Genomic DNA, 20,249 nt, shown 5'->3' with positions numbered 1-20,249 from the left:
TACGGTGGAGGTATTGACCTTGGGTAAGGTGCTCTTTCCAGGAGCTGGTGCAGACTCGATGGGCCGAATGGCCTCCTTCTGCACTGTAAATTCTATGATTATAAATCAAGGGCTGATATTAATGGACCAAGTGCCATCAGATCATTCAAAAATGTGTGTCCCCCAATTCACTGATGATTGTGGAGGAATGATTTTGAAAATGAAAGCTCCACATTTCATCCAGATCCTTATGATAATGCCCAACATATTCTTTATGTTGGATATCTAGTGACAATGAATTTGGGGATTTTAAAATGCATTGATTGTGGTTAATGGTATCGCCAGTTAATTAATTCAATAAAACATCAATTCAATATGAATTATCACTTGTCTTTTTTCACAATTCAAAATGATGACCATCCAAACCAGCAGTTCACTTTTACAAGCTTTGAAAAAGAGTCATCCAGACTCTGATCATCTAGTTAAACATTTGATTTTATGTTGGCCGAGGGCAGGGAAGTCAATGTACGGGTGGATCAGAGAATTAAAATGGCAAGCCACCAAAAGCTCAGGGTCACATTTGCAGATTGAATAGAGCTGTTAAACAAACTGATCACCCAGTCTGGATTTGGTGTTCCCAATGTAGAGGAGAGAATATTGCACATACAGTTCTTGTTTTGCAATGCAGTTGACTGCTGAAAATATTCAGCTTTTTAGATTATATATAATAAAGGGAGTGCTGTATTGCAAAGGGTGAAATTAGCTCCAGATGGGGTGGACTAAAAGCATTGCTGAATCACACCTCGCAGTTGAAACAAAGGAGTGATCACCATGGAAACCTGCATAACCTGGCTGCAGACAGGCTGCATTATAAAGAACTGTGTCACACTTCCTGGTTAATACAAAAGGAGGATTCATCACTGTGGCAACCTGCACAACTGAGCCACATTGTACCTATGTCGCTCATTGAAATTGCTATCCTATTCGTCCCACTGCCCAATTCCTTCCCTCTGGCTCTGTATTTCCTTTATGATTTATCCAACTGCCCTTTCAAAGTCATTAGTGAATCTGTTTCGACCAACCCTTCAAACACAGAATTCCACCAATTTTCTTTTTTTTAAATCCCCCCCCCCCCCCCACACACTGTTTTGCCAGTTATTCATGGGAAACCATGTATGGGCAGCACAGTGGTTCGGACTGCTGTTTCACAGCACCAGGGACCCAGATTTGATTCCCGGCTTGGATCACTATCTGTGCAGAGACTGGACATTCTCCCTGTGTCTGCATAGGTTTCCTCCGGGTGCTCCGATTTCCTCCCACAAGTCCTGAAAGACGTGCTGTTAGGTGAATTGGACAATCTGAATTTTCCTTCAATGTACCCGAACAGGTGCCAGAGTGTGGCGACTAGGGGATTTTCACAGTAACTTCATTGCTGTGTTAATGTAAGCCTACTTGTGACAATAAAAAAATGATGATGATTATTATTAAATCCGTATTCTCTGGTGGCTGACCCTCCTGCCACTCATTTACTCCTTCAAAAGCTTCATGATTTTGAACACCATCTGAACCTTCGGCACTCTGCCAAAAATCCTACTACACATAGTTACCTCTAGACTTGATTGTTCCTAATGTATGCCTGTTTAGGCTCCCACATTCTACCCGCTGTAAACCCAAGGTCATTAAAAATGCAATCGGATGCTCAGAGACCTGGGAGGACAAGTGGGAGAGAGGCAAACACATAACTAAAGTGACCTTCCCACCAATCGGTGGGAAGAAGTGGATTGTTAAGTGGAAGTTTTTTTGTCTAGATCAGGGACAAGATTTAAGTTTCTTTCTGGTAAACTTAAGATAGTAACCCAATATATAACGGCTAGGCTGGGAACTTCACAGTGCACATCCTGCTCCATGTAATAATTCCAAGTGCATCTTCTGCCCTGGACAACCACATATAATCATCAACTCTACATTCCCGCCTTATCCCCATAATCCTGGATTCACTCACTGATTAAAAATCTGTCTCAGCTTTGAACATACTTGGCAATCCAGCCTTTACAGTAAAGAATTTTGTAGATTCACTACCCCCGTGAGAAGAAATTCCTCCTAATTTCTGTCTTTAATGGGCAACTCCTTGCTCTGAGATTATGTCCTCTGGTGCTAGACGCTCCCATCAGGAGCAACAACCTCAACATCTATTCAGTTTCCTCCCACAGTCCAAAGATGTGCATATTAGGTGGATTGGGCCTCTTTCTTTCAGAGGGTCAGTGCAGTCTCAATGGGCCAAATGGCCTCCTTCTGCACTGCAGCACTTGCATGATTCTATATGCAGGAAGGACCATCAGCTAGAGCAGCTGAAGCTCAGTTTCAGACTTAGAGCAGCAGCTGGAATAACTGCATTCATCAGCAAGGCTGAGAGCCAAATGGATAGCACACTTCAGGTGATAACCCTGTCAAAATGGATGATCTTCAAACAGTCAAGTACAGAGAATGCAGGAGTCCCCCAAGCAGACATCCCTCTCCAGCCAGTATTTATTTCTGAAAACTGGAGTGTTGATACATCTGGGGACCACACTCAAAAGTTCTAGCGCCATAGTTAGCGGGGGAAGACTAAAACGCAATACAGATCAAGGATTCTGATTAAGAGAACCGACAGGCAGTACTGCAGCTGCAAGCATGAATCCAGGATGGTCTATTGCTTCCCTCGTACCATAATCAGGAATTTCACTGAGCAGCTCAAGCACTTCCTATGAAGATGCAGATTTTAGGAAGCTGGAGGGAAAGGAAGAACAAAGACCTCAAAGCTATTAATCTCTGATTACACATGCAGTGTAATCAAAATTGTAACGTAGGCAACAGAAACTCAAGGTTGAGATCTCATTTAAAAGTACAAATGTATAAACATCCTTGACAAAGGACCAGAAGTCCATCCGGGACAACTGTGCTGGCAAAGAGAGCACCCAAGAGCTCCAATAGTCAGCCTTGTCCCAAGCAGTTCTTCAATGCAGGTGAACAGCGAGGAAGGAAGGATCTTGGTTCAGAAGAGAATGATGTAGAATCGACATAGATGGAGATGAGAAATAACAACCGTCAGAAAATACTGGTGGGTGTACACCATCAGACAGAATACTAACCAAGAAATAAGAGACCTTTGTAATAATTGGGGTGTTTAATCTGGATATAGACCCGACAAAGCAAATCGACAAACTTAAGATGATATGTTCATGGAACACATTCCAGACAGTTTCCTGGAACAATAAGTCATGAAACCAACAAGGGGAGAGGCTATTTTAGATTTTGATTAGCATAATGAGACAGGGTTAATCAGTGTAAGACATCCTCTGGGAAAAAACGAAAATACAAGGATTTCACTCGAGTTTGAGAACTATATACATAGATCCAAAAAGAATATTAAAATAATGCTAATTACATACATGAGGGTCAAGTTGGACAAGGTAAATGGGGAATTAGATTAAAAGATGGTAGATGAGCAATGGCAAACATTTAAAGAAATATTTTGTAACTCTGCACAAATCTATATTTGAAATGAAAATCGCTTATTGTCACAAGTAGGCTTCAAATGAAGTTACTGTGAAAAGCCCCTAGTCGCCACATTCCGGCACCTGTTCGGGGAGGCTGATCTTTCATTTAGAAATAAAAATTACACAGGAAAAGTGATCCATTAACAGCTACTAAAGAGGTTAAAGGGTCATAACAGTTTCAAATAACTTGCAATGCTACTAAGCATTGTTGCTTCACAGCTCCAGGGTCCCAGGTTTGATTCCCAGCTTGGGTCACTGTTGGTGAGGAATCTACACGTTCTCCCCGCGTCTGTGTGGGTTTCCTCCAGGTGCTCCGGTTTCCTCCCACAAGTACCGAAAGACATGCTGTTAGGTAATTTGGACATTCTGAATTCTCCCTCAGTGTACCCGAACAGGCAACGGAATGTGGCGACTAGGGGCTTTTCACAGTAACTTCATTGCAATGTTATTCTACTTGTGAGATAAAGATTATTATTAAGGTGAAGCTTGGGAATTGGGAGTTTTAGATTTCAGAAAAGTATGAACAAAATATTTGTTGAAGAGGGTGAAAAAGGAAAGAGCAAAACAGGAAGAAATGTAGAATATAGAAGATTCTAAGAGATTGTCAGAGTCTCTAGGACCATGTAAGACAGCAGCCAAAATAAACTTGAATAAAAGGTAAGGGAATGTGAGATTATTCCCTTTCCTGGGAACATAACTTTTTTTTGTAAATGATGAGAAGTTTGATGTTCGTAGGATTTGTGCCCAGAACAAGGCAGGTACCTGGATTTATAAAGGCCAATGCATATTGCCCTTTATTGAAAGTGGACTGGAGCACAAAAAGGGAAGGAAGCCTTACTGAAAATATGCATGGCTTTGCCGAGACCACACCTAGAAAGCGGTGTACAGTTTATGTACCCAAGGCAAGACGTGGAGGGGGTGCAGTGAAGCTCACTTGAATGAGAAATTGTTCTACCAGCATAGATAAGGAAGAATGGGAACTATACTTTCTGGAATTTAGGGAAATGAGGTGATCTTCTTTCAATATAGAAGATTCTAAGAGCCTGGCTATAGTCCAGAACAAGGAATGTCAGTTAAGTCATTGTTAATAAGCAGTCAGCCATTTTGGACTGATATGAGAACATTTCCACACTTGGAAGGTTGTGTATCTTTGTAATTCTCTATTCCAGAGGGATGTAAACATTCGCTTGTTGAGTAAATTCAAGGTTGGGATTGACAGATTTTAAGATGAATTGAGGTTAAAGTTCTGCCGAGAGCCTGTTAAAAGCCACACTACAGAGCCTTATCCCTCTATTTCTTAGCCAAGCCTTGCCCTCGTGCTTTTATTTCTAAAACAAGATGCTGAACCAAATGAGCTATCAGGAGGTGGGTTTCAAGAGAAGCTTAGGGAAGGATCTCCAGAACGTGGGACTGAGGCATTTGAAAATACAGACACCAATGGTTGGACAGAAAGTGATAATGGTCAAAAACCAACAGTTTGGTGGGAAGCGGGTGAATGAGCAGGGATGGTGTCGGCCTGGAGGATCCAGAGATGGGGCAGTGTCATGAAAGTAAGGTTGAGAAGTCTAAATTGGACAGCCAACGTAGGCCGGCAAGGGCAGTTTTGATGGGCAGGATAATATATACGGAACAGTTTTGAATAACATGGAAGTTCACATCACATATAGTGAGGGGCATGAGATGGAAGTCAGCTAACAGAATATGTGGCAGTGATTAGCACTGCTGCTTCACAGCTCCGACTCTGGTTCAATTCCGGCCTCAGGTGACCGTCTGTGTGGTGTCTGCGTGGGTTTCCTCCCACAGTCCAAAGATATGCGGGTTAGGTGGATTGGCTATGCTAAATTTCCCCTTAGTGGCCAAAACAGTAGGTGGGGGTTACTGGGATAGGGTGGAGGGGCAGGCTCTGGTACCATGGGCCAAATGGCCTCCTTCTGCACTGTAGGGATTCTATTCTGTGAATATGAAATAGCTCTAGTCTGGAGGTGACAAAAGAGTAAAGCATGTTTGTTTTTCACCCTTTGGGACCCAACCAATTCTGAAGTATAACAATAATCTTTATTGTCACAAGTAGGCTTACATTAACACTCAAAATCCCCTAGTCGCCACATTTGAATGCGTGTTCGGGTACACCGAGGGAGAATTCTGAATGTCCAAATTACCTAACAGCAAGTCTTTCGGAACTTGTGGGAGTAAACCGGAGCAAACACACGCAGACACAGGGAGAACGTTGAGACTCTTCACGGTGACCCAAGCCAGCAATCAAACCTGGGAAGCAACAGTGCGAACCATTGTGGTACCATGCCAAAGTCCTATGCAATTTATATTCCATGATGATTCGAAATGTAAGTGTTTCCCCATCCATAGATGTTACCAAGCCAGAGTTTATCAAGCATTTTCAGTTATTATTGAAGACATTTTTCATTTCACGCCAAAATGACAGACACTTTATCCTGACCGTGTGCCCCCCGCACCGGTTCTAGACCCTCCCAAGCCAGGAAAAGAACCCTCAAACTTGCATTGCATCACCTCAGTCTTTAATGTGTAGGCTAATCTATTCAACATCTCCTTAATAGGCCATCATAAATGCATCCTTCCTTAGGTGGAGACACCGATCCACTACTTGAGGTATGGTTGCATCAATTGCGGAAATACCTTTACTCTTGTAGTTTAAAGCAAGTCTAATAATGTTCATCGTTTCCTATATTCCAACAGCGACTACACTTATACTTCACTGGTTGCAAATTAGTTTTGGACATTGTGGTTATGAAAGGCACTATATAAATACAAGTGCTTCTTTCATTTATACTATTTGCCTCGTTTGCGGAACCTGCTCATTAATCTTCTCCGTTTCTTGCACATGGTTATCAACTCTCTCCCAACCATTCTATATTCTGCTTCTCTTTATTACAAAGTGTAAAAAAAAAAAAATCAGATTTCCTCACCGATGCTCTTTCTGCTGCCTTCTTGGGCACCAGTTTGGCTCATATTCATCAAGGTTCTGCCCTCCTCACTACATATTTTGCCACCCAGATCTGTATCAGTAATTTTGCATACAATACACAGTACTGATTCTCCCAGTATGCCACTCGAAGGAGCCCGTCAATCCATATATGACCCCCATTTTGACCGTGTACTGGCTTTCAAAAGGCTATATTCCACACAGCTGACAATATGCTAAACAAAATGACAACAGGAATGAGTGGAATTTACTGATTAGTATGGACAGCGTCATCAAAGTGATTATTTTCATCCATTTATTGAAGCTAGTGGCAGTTAACAGTCAATAGCAATGGGTTTTCTCCCACAGTCCAACAATGTGGGTAGGTGATAGGTCATGCTAAATTGTCCAAAAACATTAGGTGGGATTACTGGGATTGGGTCTTGATAGGGTACTCTTTCCAAGGGTTGGTGCAGACTCGATGGACCAAATGGCCTCCTTCCGCACTGTAGAGATTCTATGAGGTAGGTCCCTGGCTAGGTGTTAAATTACTGAAGCTGGCAGTTACTGCCGCTGGAGTCACAGCAAGGCACACAGGTAGCAGAGAATTTCCTGAATAACATTGCTTCTGAAGATAGTTGTCCTTTGCAGGCTGATTAAAACCCCTCTCAGCACTAGTTAAGCCAATTTAGCTGAGGTTAGGCAACAGAATTAATGGAACTGTAGAAAATGATGAACTGGGAGCAGAAATGGTATTAAAGAATATTTAATGGCAGATCAGACAAGGGGGAAAAAATGCAAGACAATCTAGCATGGCTTTGGAATGCATGAGAAGGCAATACAGTAATTAAGTTTGGTGAGATTGCAGGCACAATGGGACAAAGATGCTATCTCAAAAGAAGTGGATTGAAGAAGAAGCAGCTACTGAATATTGTGTAACTGAGCGAATAAGAAATTAGGCAAAATTGGCTTCTAAGAAAATCTGCCATCATTCTGACAGTGGACTGTTTTTAAAACATCATAAATCTTCCTGATCTTAAATGTATTTCAGTTCAGTGTCTATAATTTCCCTTCTTATTTGTCCTTTTGATTTTATATCTTGGTAACACATTTTTCAGTTTCCCACGCAACATAATCATGTTCTGAACTCTTCCCTTCTGGAATTTAATGTTACTGACTAATCCATTCAGGGAAGCAAAAGGTAGGCAAGGCCGTGGTAGCACTGATAACTGAGCACAAAGAAGGGAATGATGAGGGGAACAAAGAATTGAAACTTAACCAATGGCTCAACAGGGTAGATACAGAATGGATGTTTCTCCTGGCTGAAGGGGATCTAGAACCAGGCGAGTTGCAGAATAAAAGGGGGAAAACACCACTGAAATGATGAGCAGTCTGTCACAAGAGTTTTTAAGAGTTGTCTACCCCAGATGGCAGTTCGAGGCTCAGTCAGAGCATGCTCCAAAACACACACGTCAATGATTTTCCGGATACTAATGAAGGTGATATGATCAAATTGAAGAGAGATAGGGGGGTTGATGGGCCATATGGCCTATGTTCCAAGAAGATAAATGGGAGATTTCAATTATCCTTAAATAGACTTAGGATAGTGTCAGGGTGAAGGACAAAAAGTGAGAAATTCTTGGAATGCATACATGATATGTTATTGTGCATGCCCCTTCTTCGATTCATCCATCACCATGGCGTTTATCTCGGTTCTCATCAAGTGGACCCATTCTTGGGAGCCTCAACTACAGTGATACCACAGTTTAATCACTGCCTGGGTAAACCAGGAGAGAATTTCCTTCATCAGTGCAATTGCAACCAACCAGGAAGAAACTTTATTGGATTTAGTTCTAGAGAATGAATGAGATAAGTGTTTCACAATAAGGGATTATCAGGCCACACAAGTGCCAATCAATGTCCATCTCCAACAAGAGAGATTCCAACCATTGCTCTCTTGACATTCAGAGATATTACCAAACTAACACCCAGAAGGAAAAGGTCAAGAGGTGCATGGGACCATCAGCACCTGCAGGCGCCCCTACAATCATTCTGTAGGATTTAATTTGTTTAAGAATCAGTTAATTTTAACCACACAATGATTGAAGTCAATGCTTACGAAAGCTACTGAATATTGTGTAACTGAGTGATTAAGAAATTAGGCAAAATCGGCTTCTAAGAAAATCTGCCATCATTCTGACAGTGGATGTTTTTAAAACATCATAAATTTTCCTGATCTTGAATGTATTTCAGTTCAGTGTCTATAATTTCCCTTCTTATTTGTCCTTTTGATTTTATATCTTGAAAACACATTTTTCAGTTTCCCACCCAACATAATCAAGTTCTGAACTCTTCCCTTCTGCCAAACCTAAACAAGTCAGTTTTATCAATGGACACACAAATCAGTTTTAAAGAACACTTTTACTGTACAGGTTTGAGAACTGAAGGTTTAACAAATACACATTGTCACATACAAGTTGTTAACTGCTACACGAGGTCCAATTCTACAAGTAACAAAAAAACGGAGGAACGGACTGTAGAAAAAAACTTTACAGATTAAGATAAAAAATAAAATCACCTTTACATTAAGAAACATGCGTCTCAATTGTGCATCTTCGTATATACAATACTTGTTAAAATCTCACTCTACACTCTCTTGTGACCTGCATCAACAGGCACATTGGTTCAGTCTTTACAATATAAAACATAATTATTTTGTAACAAAATAAATAAAACACCAGGTAACTGGATGAAAAAAAAGATTAAATTCAGCTGTCAGCTTTTCCTGTAACCTCTGCAGAAGTGAAGACTACAACTAAACTGTACATGTTAAAAACAATCCGTCGCTCCAAGCCAAGTCGTGCAACTGAATGAGACAGGGCACCAATTAGAAGATAATCAGCAAGACTATCCAATCAGCCTAGTCCAAACCAAAAGAGGGAGGGGAAATAAGGTAGGCACATCAAGCAATTGCTTACAGACTGTGCACTGACCAACACTACCATGGTTACAGCATTACTGCTCTGCATTCAAGTATCGGATGTATCAGAAAAATAAAGCATTGGGCAGAACTTAGCGTATCTGCTCACGTTCAGCCAGATTACTGCCTTTTCAAAATGCTTCTCGAATTGCCATGCTAACTAGGATCAGTAAACTCAGCAAGAGGAGCCAGTGGCCTCTGGACAGTGGCTGAACACAGGTCAAGATGGAACAACCCTCATGAATCATCTTTTAAAAGATGTAATGAACTAAAATCTGTGTGAAGAAAACAATACTTTCACTGAACATTGCTATATAACATGGGTTTCAGGGTGACAGTTCAGAGACCAACAGTTTAAAATGCTTTCAAACTGGAAAAATCTTCCCAAAACAAAAATAAAACTGCTTACTGCGACTCTACACATGGGTTCAAAGCTGCTCACCCCTCTACAAATATCACATTGGATCCTGCACATGATTTTATGCAACAAAGAGGAGGGTTCTGGGTTTAGAGGCTGCAGTCTCTCTTCTGTCCTGACCTCGAGTTGCCTTCCACTATTCAGTGTAAGAAGGAACCAATCCTTAGCCTCGAATACCCCTTTGGCCCCTGTTTGGCCTTGCACACGGCACACGTTTTTGCGACAGACGAGTCAGATCTAGCTGATATGCAAGGAGTGGTACAATCCTCTACCATGTCTGTCCTTGCGATGCATCGCTTGTGTAGTTTTTTTTTAATATAAAAAAACCAAATCACATCAAACCATGTACACTGCAGTCAGTAGTGGCGGGCAAGTGGGGACAGGCCATCTCTCCCAACAGTCTGGTTCATACTTCGTCCGACCCTGCAGATTAGTTCGAACCAATCCTACACCAATTTCCCCCCCCCCGCCAAAAACCTGCCAATGTATTTGCCAATTCTAACCAGAGTCAGAATCACTGGTGTCTGATGAACTCGATCCACTGGAAGTGCTACTTGTGTCAGATCCTGAAGAACTGCTGCTGCTGGCACTCAGACGCGAAGGGCCGACTGGCTGAACCGGATCTGGCTTTTCAGTTGCTGCAAGAGAGAGAAAATTCAGTTTCACAACCACTCAGAGCCAGTCTTATGAAGCATCAATTCTCATGCTGAGCAGCATGTGGACAGGCTGCAGTAATCCTATGTATAGAAAAGTACAATCCTTTACTACCTCAACAGCTTGGCTGAAAACAAACACATTTTAACCACGACAGTTTTATATTACTTTCTCTGTGCCCCACTTCAGCACCCCCCCACCACAAGCATGTGCTACCATGCTGCCCCTCTCAAGAGCAAGAATGTTCAAGATGGTATTTCAGTATTTAGACCAAAGCTGGTATCAAACTAGAATACTCTTCATCCGGCAGTTAGTCTGCATCTGCAGAGACTGGATTTTAATATTCCAGATCAGTCATAAATACAGAAGGAACAAAAATAGGATTCAATCAAAAGAATGGAGCATGAAGAATTCCAGTGTATAAATCAATCAAAGACTAACAGTGCAATTATAGACATTGGGTGTGTATATTTCACATTGGCGAATGAACAATACCTTTCTTGGGAGGTTTTTTACTGGGATTCAGCTGTCCGCTCACATCCTGCAGCCGTTTTTCTAACTCCTTCTTCTTTTCCAGAGCCAGTTCTTCCTTGGTCTTCCCTGCTTGTTTCTTGGCTGGAAGATCAAGGCAACAATAGTTATTTCCCAATTTGAACAGGCAACATTCAACAAACTGGGCGACAGGAATCAAAGCTTCAATGTCATAGTTCAAGTCTTAAAACGGTTGGGAATCAGTTACTTCAGATTTACAGCTCAGAGCTATTTGGCTCCACAACAGACATTGCCCACCTGTTTCAATCTGTGCGCTTTACTATCCTTCTCTTAAATGCACTCTCCTGAACTTGGGAGGATAAAGCAGAATTATTTCCACTTGTGCAACGAAGCCAGACGTTGGTCAGGTTAACTACAAACAGCTTATCTTATACAATACAGGGACAAAAGATCAGAAATCTTCGAAATCAACATTTCAAAACCACATCTCTTCTTACCCAAGTTGGACCAAAATCTGCAGTCAATCTTACTGATCCGCAATATTGACAGTTGGACATATGATGAGAAACTGAGGCACACTAGAAAGGACTTCATTAAATATTAGTCATTATTTACAGCTCCTACCTAACGAGGAGTCCTGTGCGCACATTACCTGACTGGTTCAAAAAGGCAAAATAGAAAGCAACTTGTTCAGGGAAACAATTGTAATACCTTTGGCTCAAAATCACTCGAGTTACAAAAACTTTGGTTAAATGAACAAAAGCCCCAGAAAAACAGCCCAATATCAACGTTGCCTATCCTGTACTTACAGTAAGGTTTCCGAGGTTTCTTCCGTAAACAGGACATAACATAGCGTTCAAGCTCCCGGAGGGTGGATGGTTTAAGAGTTTCAAAGTCTATCTCAATCTCATCAGGGTTGGAGTCTCTAAGCGACGGCTCTCGGGATTGAATGATATGTACCACACGGCCCAACTTGTCACCAGGCAGTTTATTAATGTCCAAGCTCAACTGTCGCTTTTCATCATATGTCATGGGCCTGCAGTTATCTTCCTCTTCTGAATCATAGCCAGGAGGTGGCGGTGGTGGCGGTGGGGGAGGTTGTTTCACTTTCTTGGGCTGCCTGTGAGGAGTAAATCCCAAAGTGAAAGTTAAATGAAGCCGGCTCTACTGTGAAGCAAATCTTGGGTGTCTCATTTATAAAAGTAGCTTGAGGGCAGGAACGAGAGAGAGAAGATCACACCAATTCAGTCACTGTCACCAGACATTTTTGGCTTATAATATAGCATGTCGACATGGCCGATCCGATGGGGAAAAAAGTGTAGTCATCATTGAGCCACAGTTACAAAACAACATTGGTCTCACCATTTGGATTTTGACTTGATGCCTCAAATCAAGCATTGCACTTTGCACAGTTTAGATTGATATTTAGCACCAGGGTCAGCAGGCATGCAGAAGCACTCACACATGCACTTACTTATTGTTACTTCCAGAACTGCTGCCTCCAGATGCTTTCTTGGACTGTTTTTTCAGTGCAGCTTTCGATTTACATGGTTTGGATGATTTTTCCTCTTCGTCTTTCACTTTGTGCTTATCTTTCCTCTTCCTTTTGTCTTTCTTCTCTTTCTTGTCCCGCTTTTTCTTTGGTTTGGACATAGGAGCCTGAGAGAGGGCAGCTAACTGCTCATGGACTGCCCTTAGCTGGAGAAAGAAATGTATCACCCCATTACACTGCATGCTCAGAATTTTCCAACAGGACTTTGCAACAACGCCCAATCATCCATATCTTGTTGCAAACAAATTAGGCAATAGATACAAGAGTCCACACATGTACAAAGCAGTGATGTCTTACTGCTCGAAAATAAATCTTATTTTCCAATGTTTAAAAAAAAATATGGTGGGAAAGAAATCAGCTTTTCACATAGTAGAGAATGAAGCTATAATTGAGAGGGAAGAGGGCTTTCAAAATATCAACATTTAATCTTTACTTGTAGTACTTTACACTGTAGAAGGGTTGTGGGGCGGATGACAGAGACAACTGTTCCAGTTCAATCTTCATGGTCATTCTTATAACTAAGTACAAGAGCATCAGTTACTAATAACTGGAGCATAGCCAGTGTCTAATCCATTTTGCAGGCAAGGCATCTCTCAATAGATGGAAAGAAATCAGCTGTTATTCAAAAATCACTGATTATTGATTACCTGCTCCTGCAGTTCTGCCAAACGATTAGCCCGTTCTTCCTCTGAATCATCGGAGGTCTCAGTGTCCGATGAACTCTCACTGCTGCTGTTACTAGAAGAATCGGATGACGATTTGGTCACAACAGGAGGAAGAGGAGTTGGTGCAAGTGGAGGTGTAAATTCTATAGGCTCATCCGGCATCTTGGCAAAACGGAATTCAAAGACATCCTGAAGCAAAAACAGGGCTCTTTAAATGAACAGATTTTGAAATAGACATACAGTAATTAAAGAAAAGCAGCTTTGCGAATCAGCAATTTCAGTATGGTGAAGAGAAGTGCAATCTATAAAAACATTAAGCACACATTTCTAGTGAGCGCAAGACACTTGCAAAGTTTACATCTAGCCCAAACAGCCGAGAAAAAAAGAGGATGTAATTTTTATTTCCAAAATGTATATTTGTAGGTAGCTACATGTGGCTGGATGAGAATCCAGACGTGGAGGGGATAAAGCCATGCAAGATTTATGGGCAAGAATATGTCTCCGAGGGTCATTAGTATGTAGACCCCCTTTCCCCAGAAAACAGTGACGGCTGTGTCACTAGATTTATTCAAGGCAGAGTTAAGACAGATTTTTGATAGCCAAGGGAGCGGAGGATGCCGTGCAGACAGCAAAGTAGAGTTAAGACTACAATAAGATCTTATTGAATGATAGAGCAGGTTTGAAGGGCTGATCGGCCTACTCCTTCTAGTTTTGTGTTCTGAACATTAAATAACAAGAATTAACTGGATGAGAACAGGTTGGTGGGGATGAAAACCAGACTAAGTTCATAAATGGTCAACTACCATTGAATGCTAGACACTGTCATGTGGCGTTTTAAACCACTGCCAGTCTTAAAGGATTGAAATCACCGAAAAGTTGGGACTAAAAATAATGCGTTTATGCAGCTAGAAAAGAGGAACCCCACTGCTTAAATTAAACATCTTGCTGTTACGCGCGCGCGCACACACACACAGACACACACAGACCAACCAACACACACACAAAAAGTACCTGCAGTTTCCTGGCCATGGCAACCACATCATGGTCTGGCGGGTTATACTTGTAACAATTCGAGAACATTAATCTCACATCGGCTGCAAATTCTTGTGCATCCTGGTATTCTCGCTCATCCATCTTCCGCTAAAGGAGGAAATACAAGAGAGTTCATTATCAAGCTGAACTTTAACCAGAGCGCATGGATTTCTCAACAAGCTGTCCACCAAAAATCAAAACTGCCTGGATTGCTCGCTCCCTTCGGACACGAGCAATACAATAACAGCACTTCAGATTTCCCTCAATTTCTGTATATTTTCTACTCAATTGACGATGCACTAACTCCACAAAAGGAAGTAATTGTGCTGATAATTCATCTATAATGTTGTCTTTTAAAATAAAACACACAAGATTCACTATTTAGAAGGACAGCATCTCCATTTAAGTGTAAAATGTCTTTTTGCGGATGTCGAACTGCACACCACTCCATAATTAGATTTATTACTGGGAATTACAATGCTAGGATAGCTAGTGACAATATATTCAACTATCTTGTACACAATTGAGGTGTGACAGCAGTGAATTTGTTAGCCTTCAAATTTTAGAGAAGGCTATAGTACAGCGCCAGAAGCAACCAACCACCTAAATTAGAGGATCAGGTGAATTTCAGCATCAAAACAGGGTTATAACATCACATCATAGAGGCAGAACACAGGCAAAATTCCCAATTAGCTATGCAACTTGGACAGTTAGCACTGCTGCCGAGGACCCAGTTCATTCCCATCTCCCACAGTGACTGTGTGGAGTTTGCACATTCTCCCCGCACCTGTGTGGGTCTCACCCCAACAACTCAAAATGATGTGTAGTGGACTGTGACCACACTAAATTGCCCCTCAATTGAAAAAAAAATAAAAATTGGGTACTCTAAATTTAAGAAAAAAGCACTTTGTAACTTGGCAAATAGCCGGAATACCAAAAAGTAAAACCACGCAAAAACAACAATCCCCATGTGCGTTTAAAGTGTGCAGCAAAGGCCCACAACCAGGTTGACTGCCTCACAGTAACATGAAATGGCACTGTATACTGGGGAAAAAGACAAGAGCTGAACTACCACAGGCCAGTATTTTACACATTTGCAAACCAGAACTGTGCGTCAGGGTTTGTAGTGGAGTATAGCAGCCACCTGTTTTATGTATCATAGAACATAGAACAGTACAGCACAGAACAGGCCCTTCGGCCCTCAATGTTGTGCCGAGCCATGATCACCCTACTCAAACCCACGTATCCACCCTATACCCATAACCCAACACCCCTCCCCCCCTAACCTTACTTTTATTAGGACACTACGGGCAATTTAGCATGGCCAATCCACCTAACCCGCACATCTTTGGACTGTGGGAGGAAACCGGAGCACCCGGAGGAAACCCACGCACACAGGGGGAGGACGTGCAGACTCCACACAGACAGTGACCCAGCCGGGAATCGAACCTGGGACCCTGGAGCTGTGAAGCATTTATGCTAACCACCATGCTACCCTCCAACAGGTAACTCAAGCTTCTGCTCCATCAGTGTATTTTAATGCTCCACAAATTCAGCAGTTTCTATAAATGTTTAAAAATACATGCAATAACAGTTAACGGATCTAAAGGGATATTCTCCCAATAATGCTACCCACATCTATGATTTATGGTGCCATGAACCAGGGATTCTTCTAGTGCTGTAACTGATGTTAGCTGTTCATTCAGTTGGGGAATGTTGCGATGTCCAAAGGCAGTAAAAGAGGATCTGAACAAGTACTTGAAATGTTTCACTGTTACCTGTCCAAATAAGTCATTTAAAATGCTTGTGAGAAAATAAATATGCACATTCCCTGACCCAACATCATTAGACATTGTTAGGAGCACACTACATTTCTCCTCTCCACATTTTATCTGCAGTAACTATGGGAGGGGTCCAATTATATGGTACAGTGAAACCTGCATTTAGCAGTCACCTTTAAGACTGAAGGGAAAAAAAGACAGTATCCGAATCCTGGGAGTATTACAGCTCAACCCAGCCACGCTGAAAATTTAATACTTTGGAGTCAGTGTTTAAGTGTCGGTTAATCCAAGTGCACGTTCCATTGCCTTAAAATTGCTAGTTTCTTATTTTTAGAAGCAGCAAGTGTGACCTCAAGGCAGGCAGCTGCGTACTCCAGGTATTAGACATAATTAATTCAGAGTAAAGCCCTTGGCTGGGAAAGGGCATCATGAAAGAAAGGAGTCAGTTTAACGTACAGGTTTCACTGTATCCGTGCACAAGTGGTATGGCGTTAAGACAATGTGTTGCTTGGACGCGACATACTTTGATAGTGCTCAGGTCCATGGGATGCTTGATTAGGTCATGGTAGTCGTGAAGCCCAAGGGCTTTGGCGTCCACAGGTTTATAAAAGGGCCAGGCGTATGCCGCATGCTTCTTCGACAGCAGCTCTTTCAAGATGCCATTACAGTACTTCAGCTGTTCACTCAGTTTGCCTTTCTTCGAACTCTGGTGTTGCTGCGAGTCTGGCAAGTCTTTCTTTGGCGGTTTGATCGGTCTGCCGCTTTCCCGCCTAACCGGAATCTTTGCAGCCTTACTTTCAGCTACTGATGGGGATGACTCCCCACTTGTGGTTACAACAGAAGTGGTTGGAGTTGTTGTATCCGCTTTCCTCTTCACTCCTTTCTTCTGCAAGAAAAAATATTATTACTCATTGCAATCATGTCATCATTTCCCACAACCCCAACAGGGAGACAAGCTGCTCTCCATACTCTCATTCTGTTTCAAGCTAGGTACCAAATATGAAAAATGCCACAGGGTCAACTTAGCAGACATCTTTCAAAGTACAGCCTGGAAATTGCGGATGGAGGTTACAAGTTTTGTTGGGTACTGCACTAACATACTTTCCAATCCACATAAAAACAAACAGGTTCCAAATTGCTAAGTAACCCAAATAGAATTCCCAGGACACCACGAAGCCGGACGCAGCTCAAACTGACAAACACAGAGCCCATCAATTGCACCAGCACCATGAAAATGTTTGAAACAACTTTCTGACAATTACTAAGATGTGCTGACAAAGTTGTAGTATATGCCCAGTAACAAAAATAAATTCCACCCGACTGGGAACTTGCCAAAACACCCATTAAAAAAAGGCCGGTGTCACGTTTTTTAAAAAAAAATCTCAATACTAATTTTAAAAATTTATATTCCTTTAGCACTCAAACAGGTTCAACCAACACCTCCAAGGAATGTCAGGTGGATTACAGCAATCAAAACCACAATTTACAGGGCATATTCTAGATTACTGGACATCTTTCAACCACTTCCATCCCCATAGCAAGACTTTCTTAGCACTCAGAATTTATACTTTGAAGTAATTCAAAAAACACAAAACAAAAACCCATCCTGTCTTTTGAAATGGTCAGGTTTGTTAACACCCTCACTACAGCAGTTAAGAGTATACAAGCAGAGTCAAGTACACTCCCAATTTATCAGAACCACCCCTCTGAATTATCACCTCATTTTCAGATCACTTATTTCTCAAAATACCAAATTCTATTGGGCTGAGTTATGACAGAAGTATAACATTAAATTTATCCAGGTATTCACTCAAAGGCAGACAGCCCCTGCTTACCTTGGTGACAGGCTGTGCAGGGGGTGGCACAGCTAACACGGATTGAGGGGGAGAATGCGAGGGTTTATGCACAATTGGTGTAGAGATGACCGACGTCTGAGTTACATCAAGAATAGGTATGGGCACTTCTGGTGTCGGAGGAGAGTAGGCTGTTGGTTGAGACACAGAAGACACCATTGGGACCTGAGACATGGTCATTCCTCCAGGGACAGATGGCACCCCTGCGAAGAAGAACCCATTAACACTTAAGAGTATTAAAAGAACCTATTTGCAACGAAGACCGAATCCACCATTTAAATTGATGCAGTGTTTTGCTCAAATCATCAGCACAGAAACCGTTTTCAGAAGTGAAAAGCATGATCATACTCCCAGAATCCTCCAGCAACCAGCATCACTCACTGATAAAACATCAGCAAAGTGGCAGCTACCAGACAACCGTTGGGATCAGTTGACACGCATGTGTTCATCACAAAACGGCACATTACAAGTTAGCTCATCTCCAAACCCACAAGCAGCAAGCGACATTTTCATATTTGATTAAATGTAAAACTATGATGGAAAGCAAGTAGTCCATGCTGTTCTATTTTAAATTTTCTCACAGGAATGTGGGTGTTGCTGGCTTGGCCAAGTATTTGTTGCCCACCCTGGATTGCCCTCGAGAAGGTGGTGGTGGTCAGCTGCCTTGTTCAGCTGTGGTGTAGATCCAACTAACAATACTGTGGGTGAGGTTTTTGGAATTTTGATCCAATGACAGTGAGGTTCATGTTTGAGTGTTTGACAAAAAGGATGAGAAGGAGTTTCGGATATCCCTGTAGGAATTCTGCCCTAACTCAAGGGTCACAATTCAACCCACGGGTGTGCATCAAGTTCATGCATTGCACCGGATGAAAAAGCTGTCAGTACAAACACCAAAACAAACACTCAAAACTGTCCAGTCACGCATCACATAATTGCCACAAGGGTCTTCCAGCCAGTTTCCAAACTCATAACTACTTGCATCCAAATTCTACATTAGGTGCCGGCATCACACGACACCAACACTTGGGCCTGTTACAAATTGGTTCATATCATTATAAACAACACTGCCCATCCAAATGAGTTAACATTACCTCCAGTTTTACGGCCCTTTGAGTGTTTTGATTTTGGTGCAGGCGTTAGTTCCACTTCTTCCTGGGGCATCTGCGCCACCTTCTGCAGAAAAAGCTTTTCCAGAGTCTGAGCCATCAGCACAATGTCATCTGTGGGCTGTGTAAGACAGTTATTGAAATCAATTAATACACCAAGGAAAGAGTAACTGCCATTTTAGAATATAACTCATTAAAATCTGCATGCAAAACAGCATGTGGGTTAATGGAGAGCTCCAGTTAAACCTTTTTACCTTGTTGTAAATGTAACAGTTAGTAAACATTGTGTTGAAGTCTTGCATGCACTCGCTGGCACTCCAGTAATAATTATTTTCTAAACGCCTCTTAATGGTGCCCATGTCCATTGGTTGCTTGATTATCTTGTGGTAATCCTGCAATAGAACAAGAAAGGATTTCTCGATAAAGCTAGCCCAGGTATTATACAGCACAAACAATTTTTTAAAATAAATTTAGAGAAACCATTCATTTTTTCCAATTACGGGGCAATTTAGCGTGGCCAATCCACCTACCCTGCACATCTTTTTGGGGGGGGGGGGATCTGCAAACTCCACACGGACAGTGACCCAGAGCCGGGATCGAACCTGGGGCCTCGGCGCCGTGAGGCTGCAGGGTTCCACTGCGCCACCGTGCTGCCCCCACAAGCACATTCTCCAAGCTGACACTACAATGCAGTTTGAGGGATTGCCACATTTTTAGAAGTTCTGCTCAGGTGCACATATAAGTTACTGTGGCAGTCTCCAAAGAGCTAGGAATTCACCTAATTCCTGGTTATCCAACAGAGCACCCTCAGTTTCAGTAGGTTCACCTTACAAATTGATTTGCCTTCCCTACAAGCGACCACATTCAAAAGTCTCTTAACACCCTTCTTCAAATGCTATGGGGAGGGGGGGGGGGGGGGGGAGGAGAAGAGAAAAAGAGAGAGAGAGAAAGGTGAGTGAGAGAGAGAGAAAGCAAAAGGAGAGGGAGAGAGAGAGAGAGAGAGAGAAAGAGAAAAAGGAGAGAGAGAAAGAGAAAAAGGAGAGAGCGAGAGAAAGAAAAAAAGGAGAGAGCGAGAGAAAGAGGGAGAGAGCGAGAGAAAGAGGGAGAGAGCGAGAGAAAGAAAAAGGAGAGAGCGAGAGAAAGAAAAAGGAGCGAGAGAAAGAAAAAGGAGAGAGCGAGAGAAAGAAAAAGGAGAGAGAGAGCGCACACACAATGTGACTCGTCTGATCATTTGAATTTAAAGCATACTTAATATCAGGCAAC

The 20,249-nt window shown here is 42.1% G+C and overlaps 1 protein-coding gene and 2 non-coding genes across 9 annotated transcripts in view; all 3 read right to left on the bottom strand.

Annotated features, from left to right (window-relative positions):
• Nucleotides 1–20,249, bottom strand: part of LOC119976520 (bromodomain-containing protein 2-like) — a 54,922-nt gene that overhangs the window by 27,244 nt on the left and 7,429 nt on the right. For 5 of the 7 annotated variants that reach the window (XM_038817071.1, XM_038817072.1, XM_038817066.1 and 2 more), the window contains 10 exons: nt 19,241–19,378; nt 18,972–19,107; nt 17,863–18,083; nt 16,551–16,913; nt 14,226–14,354; nt 13,197–13,403; nt 12,472–12,695; nt 11,807–12,117; nt 11,001–11,120; nt 10,355–10,489 (listed from right to left, as the gene is read on the bottom strand). In XM_038817071.1, the coding sequence (XP_038672999.1) occupies nt 10,355–10,489; nt 11,001–11,120; nt 11,807–12,117; nt 12,472–12,695; nt 13,197–13,403; nt 14,226–14,354; nt 16,551–16,913; nt 17,863–18,083; nt 18,972–19,107; nt 19,241–19,378 (1,984 nt within the window). Of the gene's footprint in view, nt 1–8,855; nt 10,490–11,000; nt 11,121–11,806; nt 12,118–12,471; nt 12,696–13,196; nt 13,404–14,225; nt 14,355–16,550; nt 16,914–17,862; nt 18,084–18,971; nt 19,108–19,240; nt 19,379–20,249 lie in introns of those variants that run through there. The other 2 variants (XM_038817067.1, XM_038817069.1) reach the window with 2 other exon arrangements.
• On the bottom strand, nt 12,248–12,337 carry LOC119976905. Its single transcript, XR_005463062.1, has one exon. It is a non-coding gene; the product is annotated as a small nucleolar SNORD12/SNORD106 (small nucleolar RNA).
• LOC119976909 lies at nt 18,200–18,337 on the bottom strand. Its single transcript, XR_005463065.1, has one exon. It is a non-coding gene; the product is annotated as a small nucleolar RNA SNORD10 (small nucleolar RNA).

This window comes from Scyliorhinus canicula, chromosome 13, assembly GCF_902713615.1.
Source record: "Scyliorhinus canicula chromosome 13, sScyCan1.1, whole genome shotgun sequence".
NCBI lineage: Eukaryota > Metazoa > Chordata > Chondrichthyes > Carcharhiniformes > Scyliorhinidae > Scyliorhinus > Scyliorhinus canicula.
The sequence above is the reverse complement of the archived record's forward strand: the minus strand, read 5'-3'. Positions and strand labels throughout refer to the sequence as shown.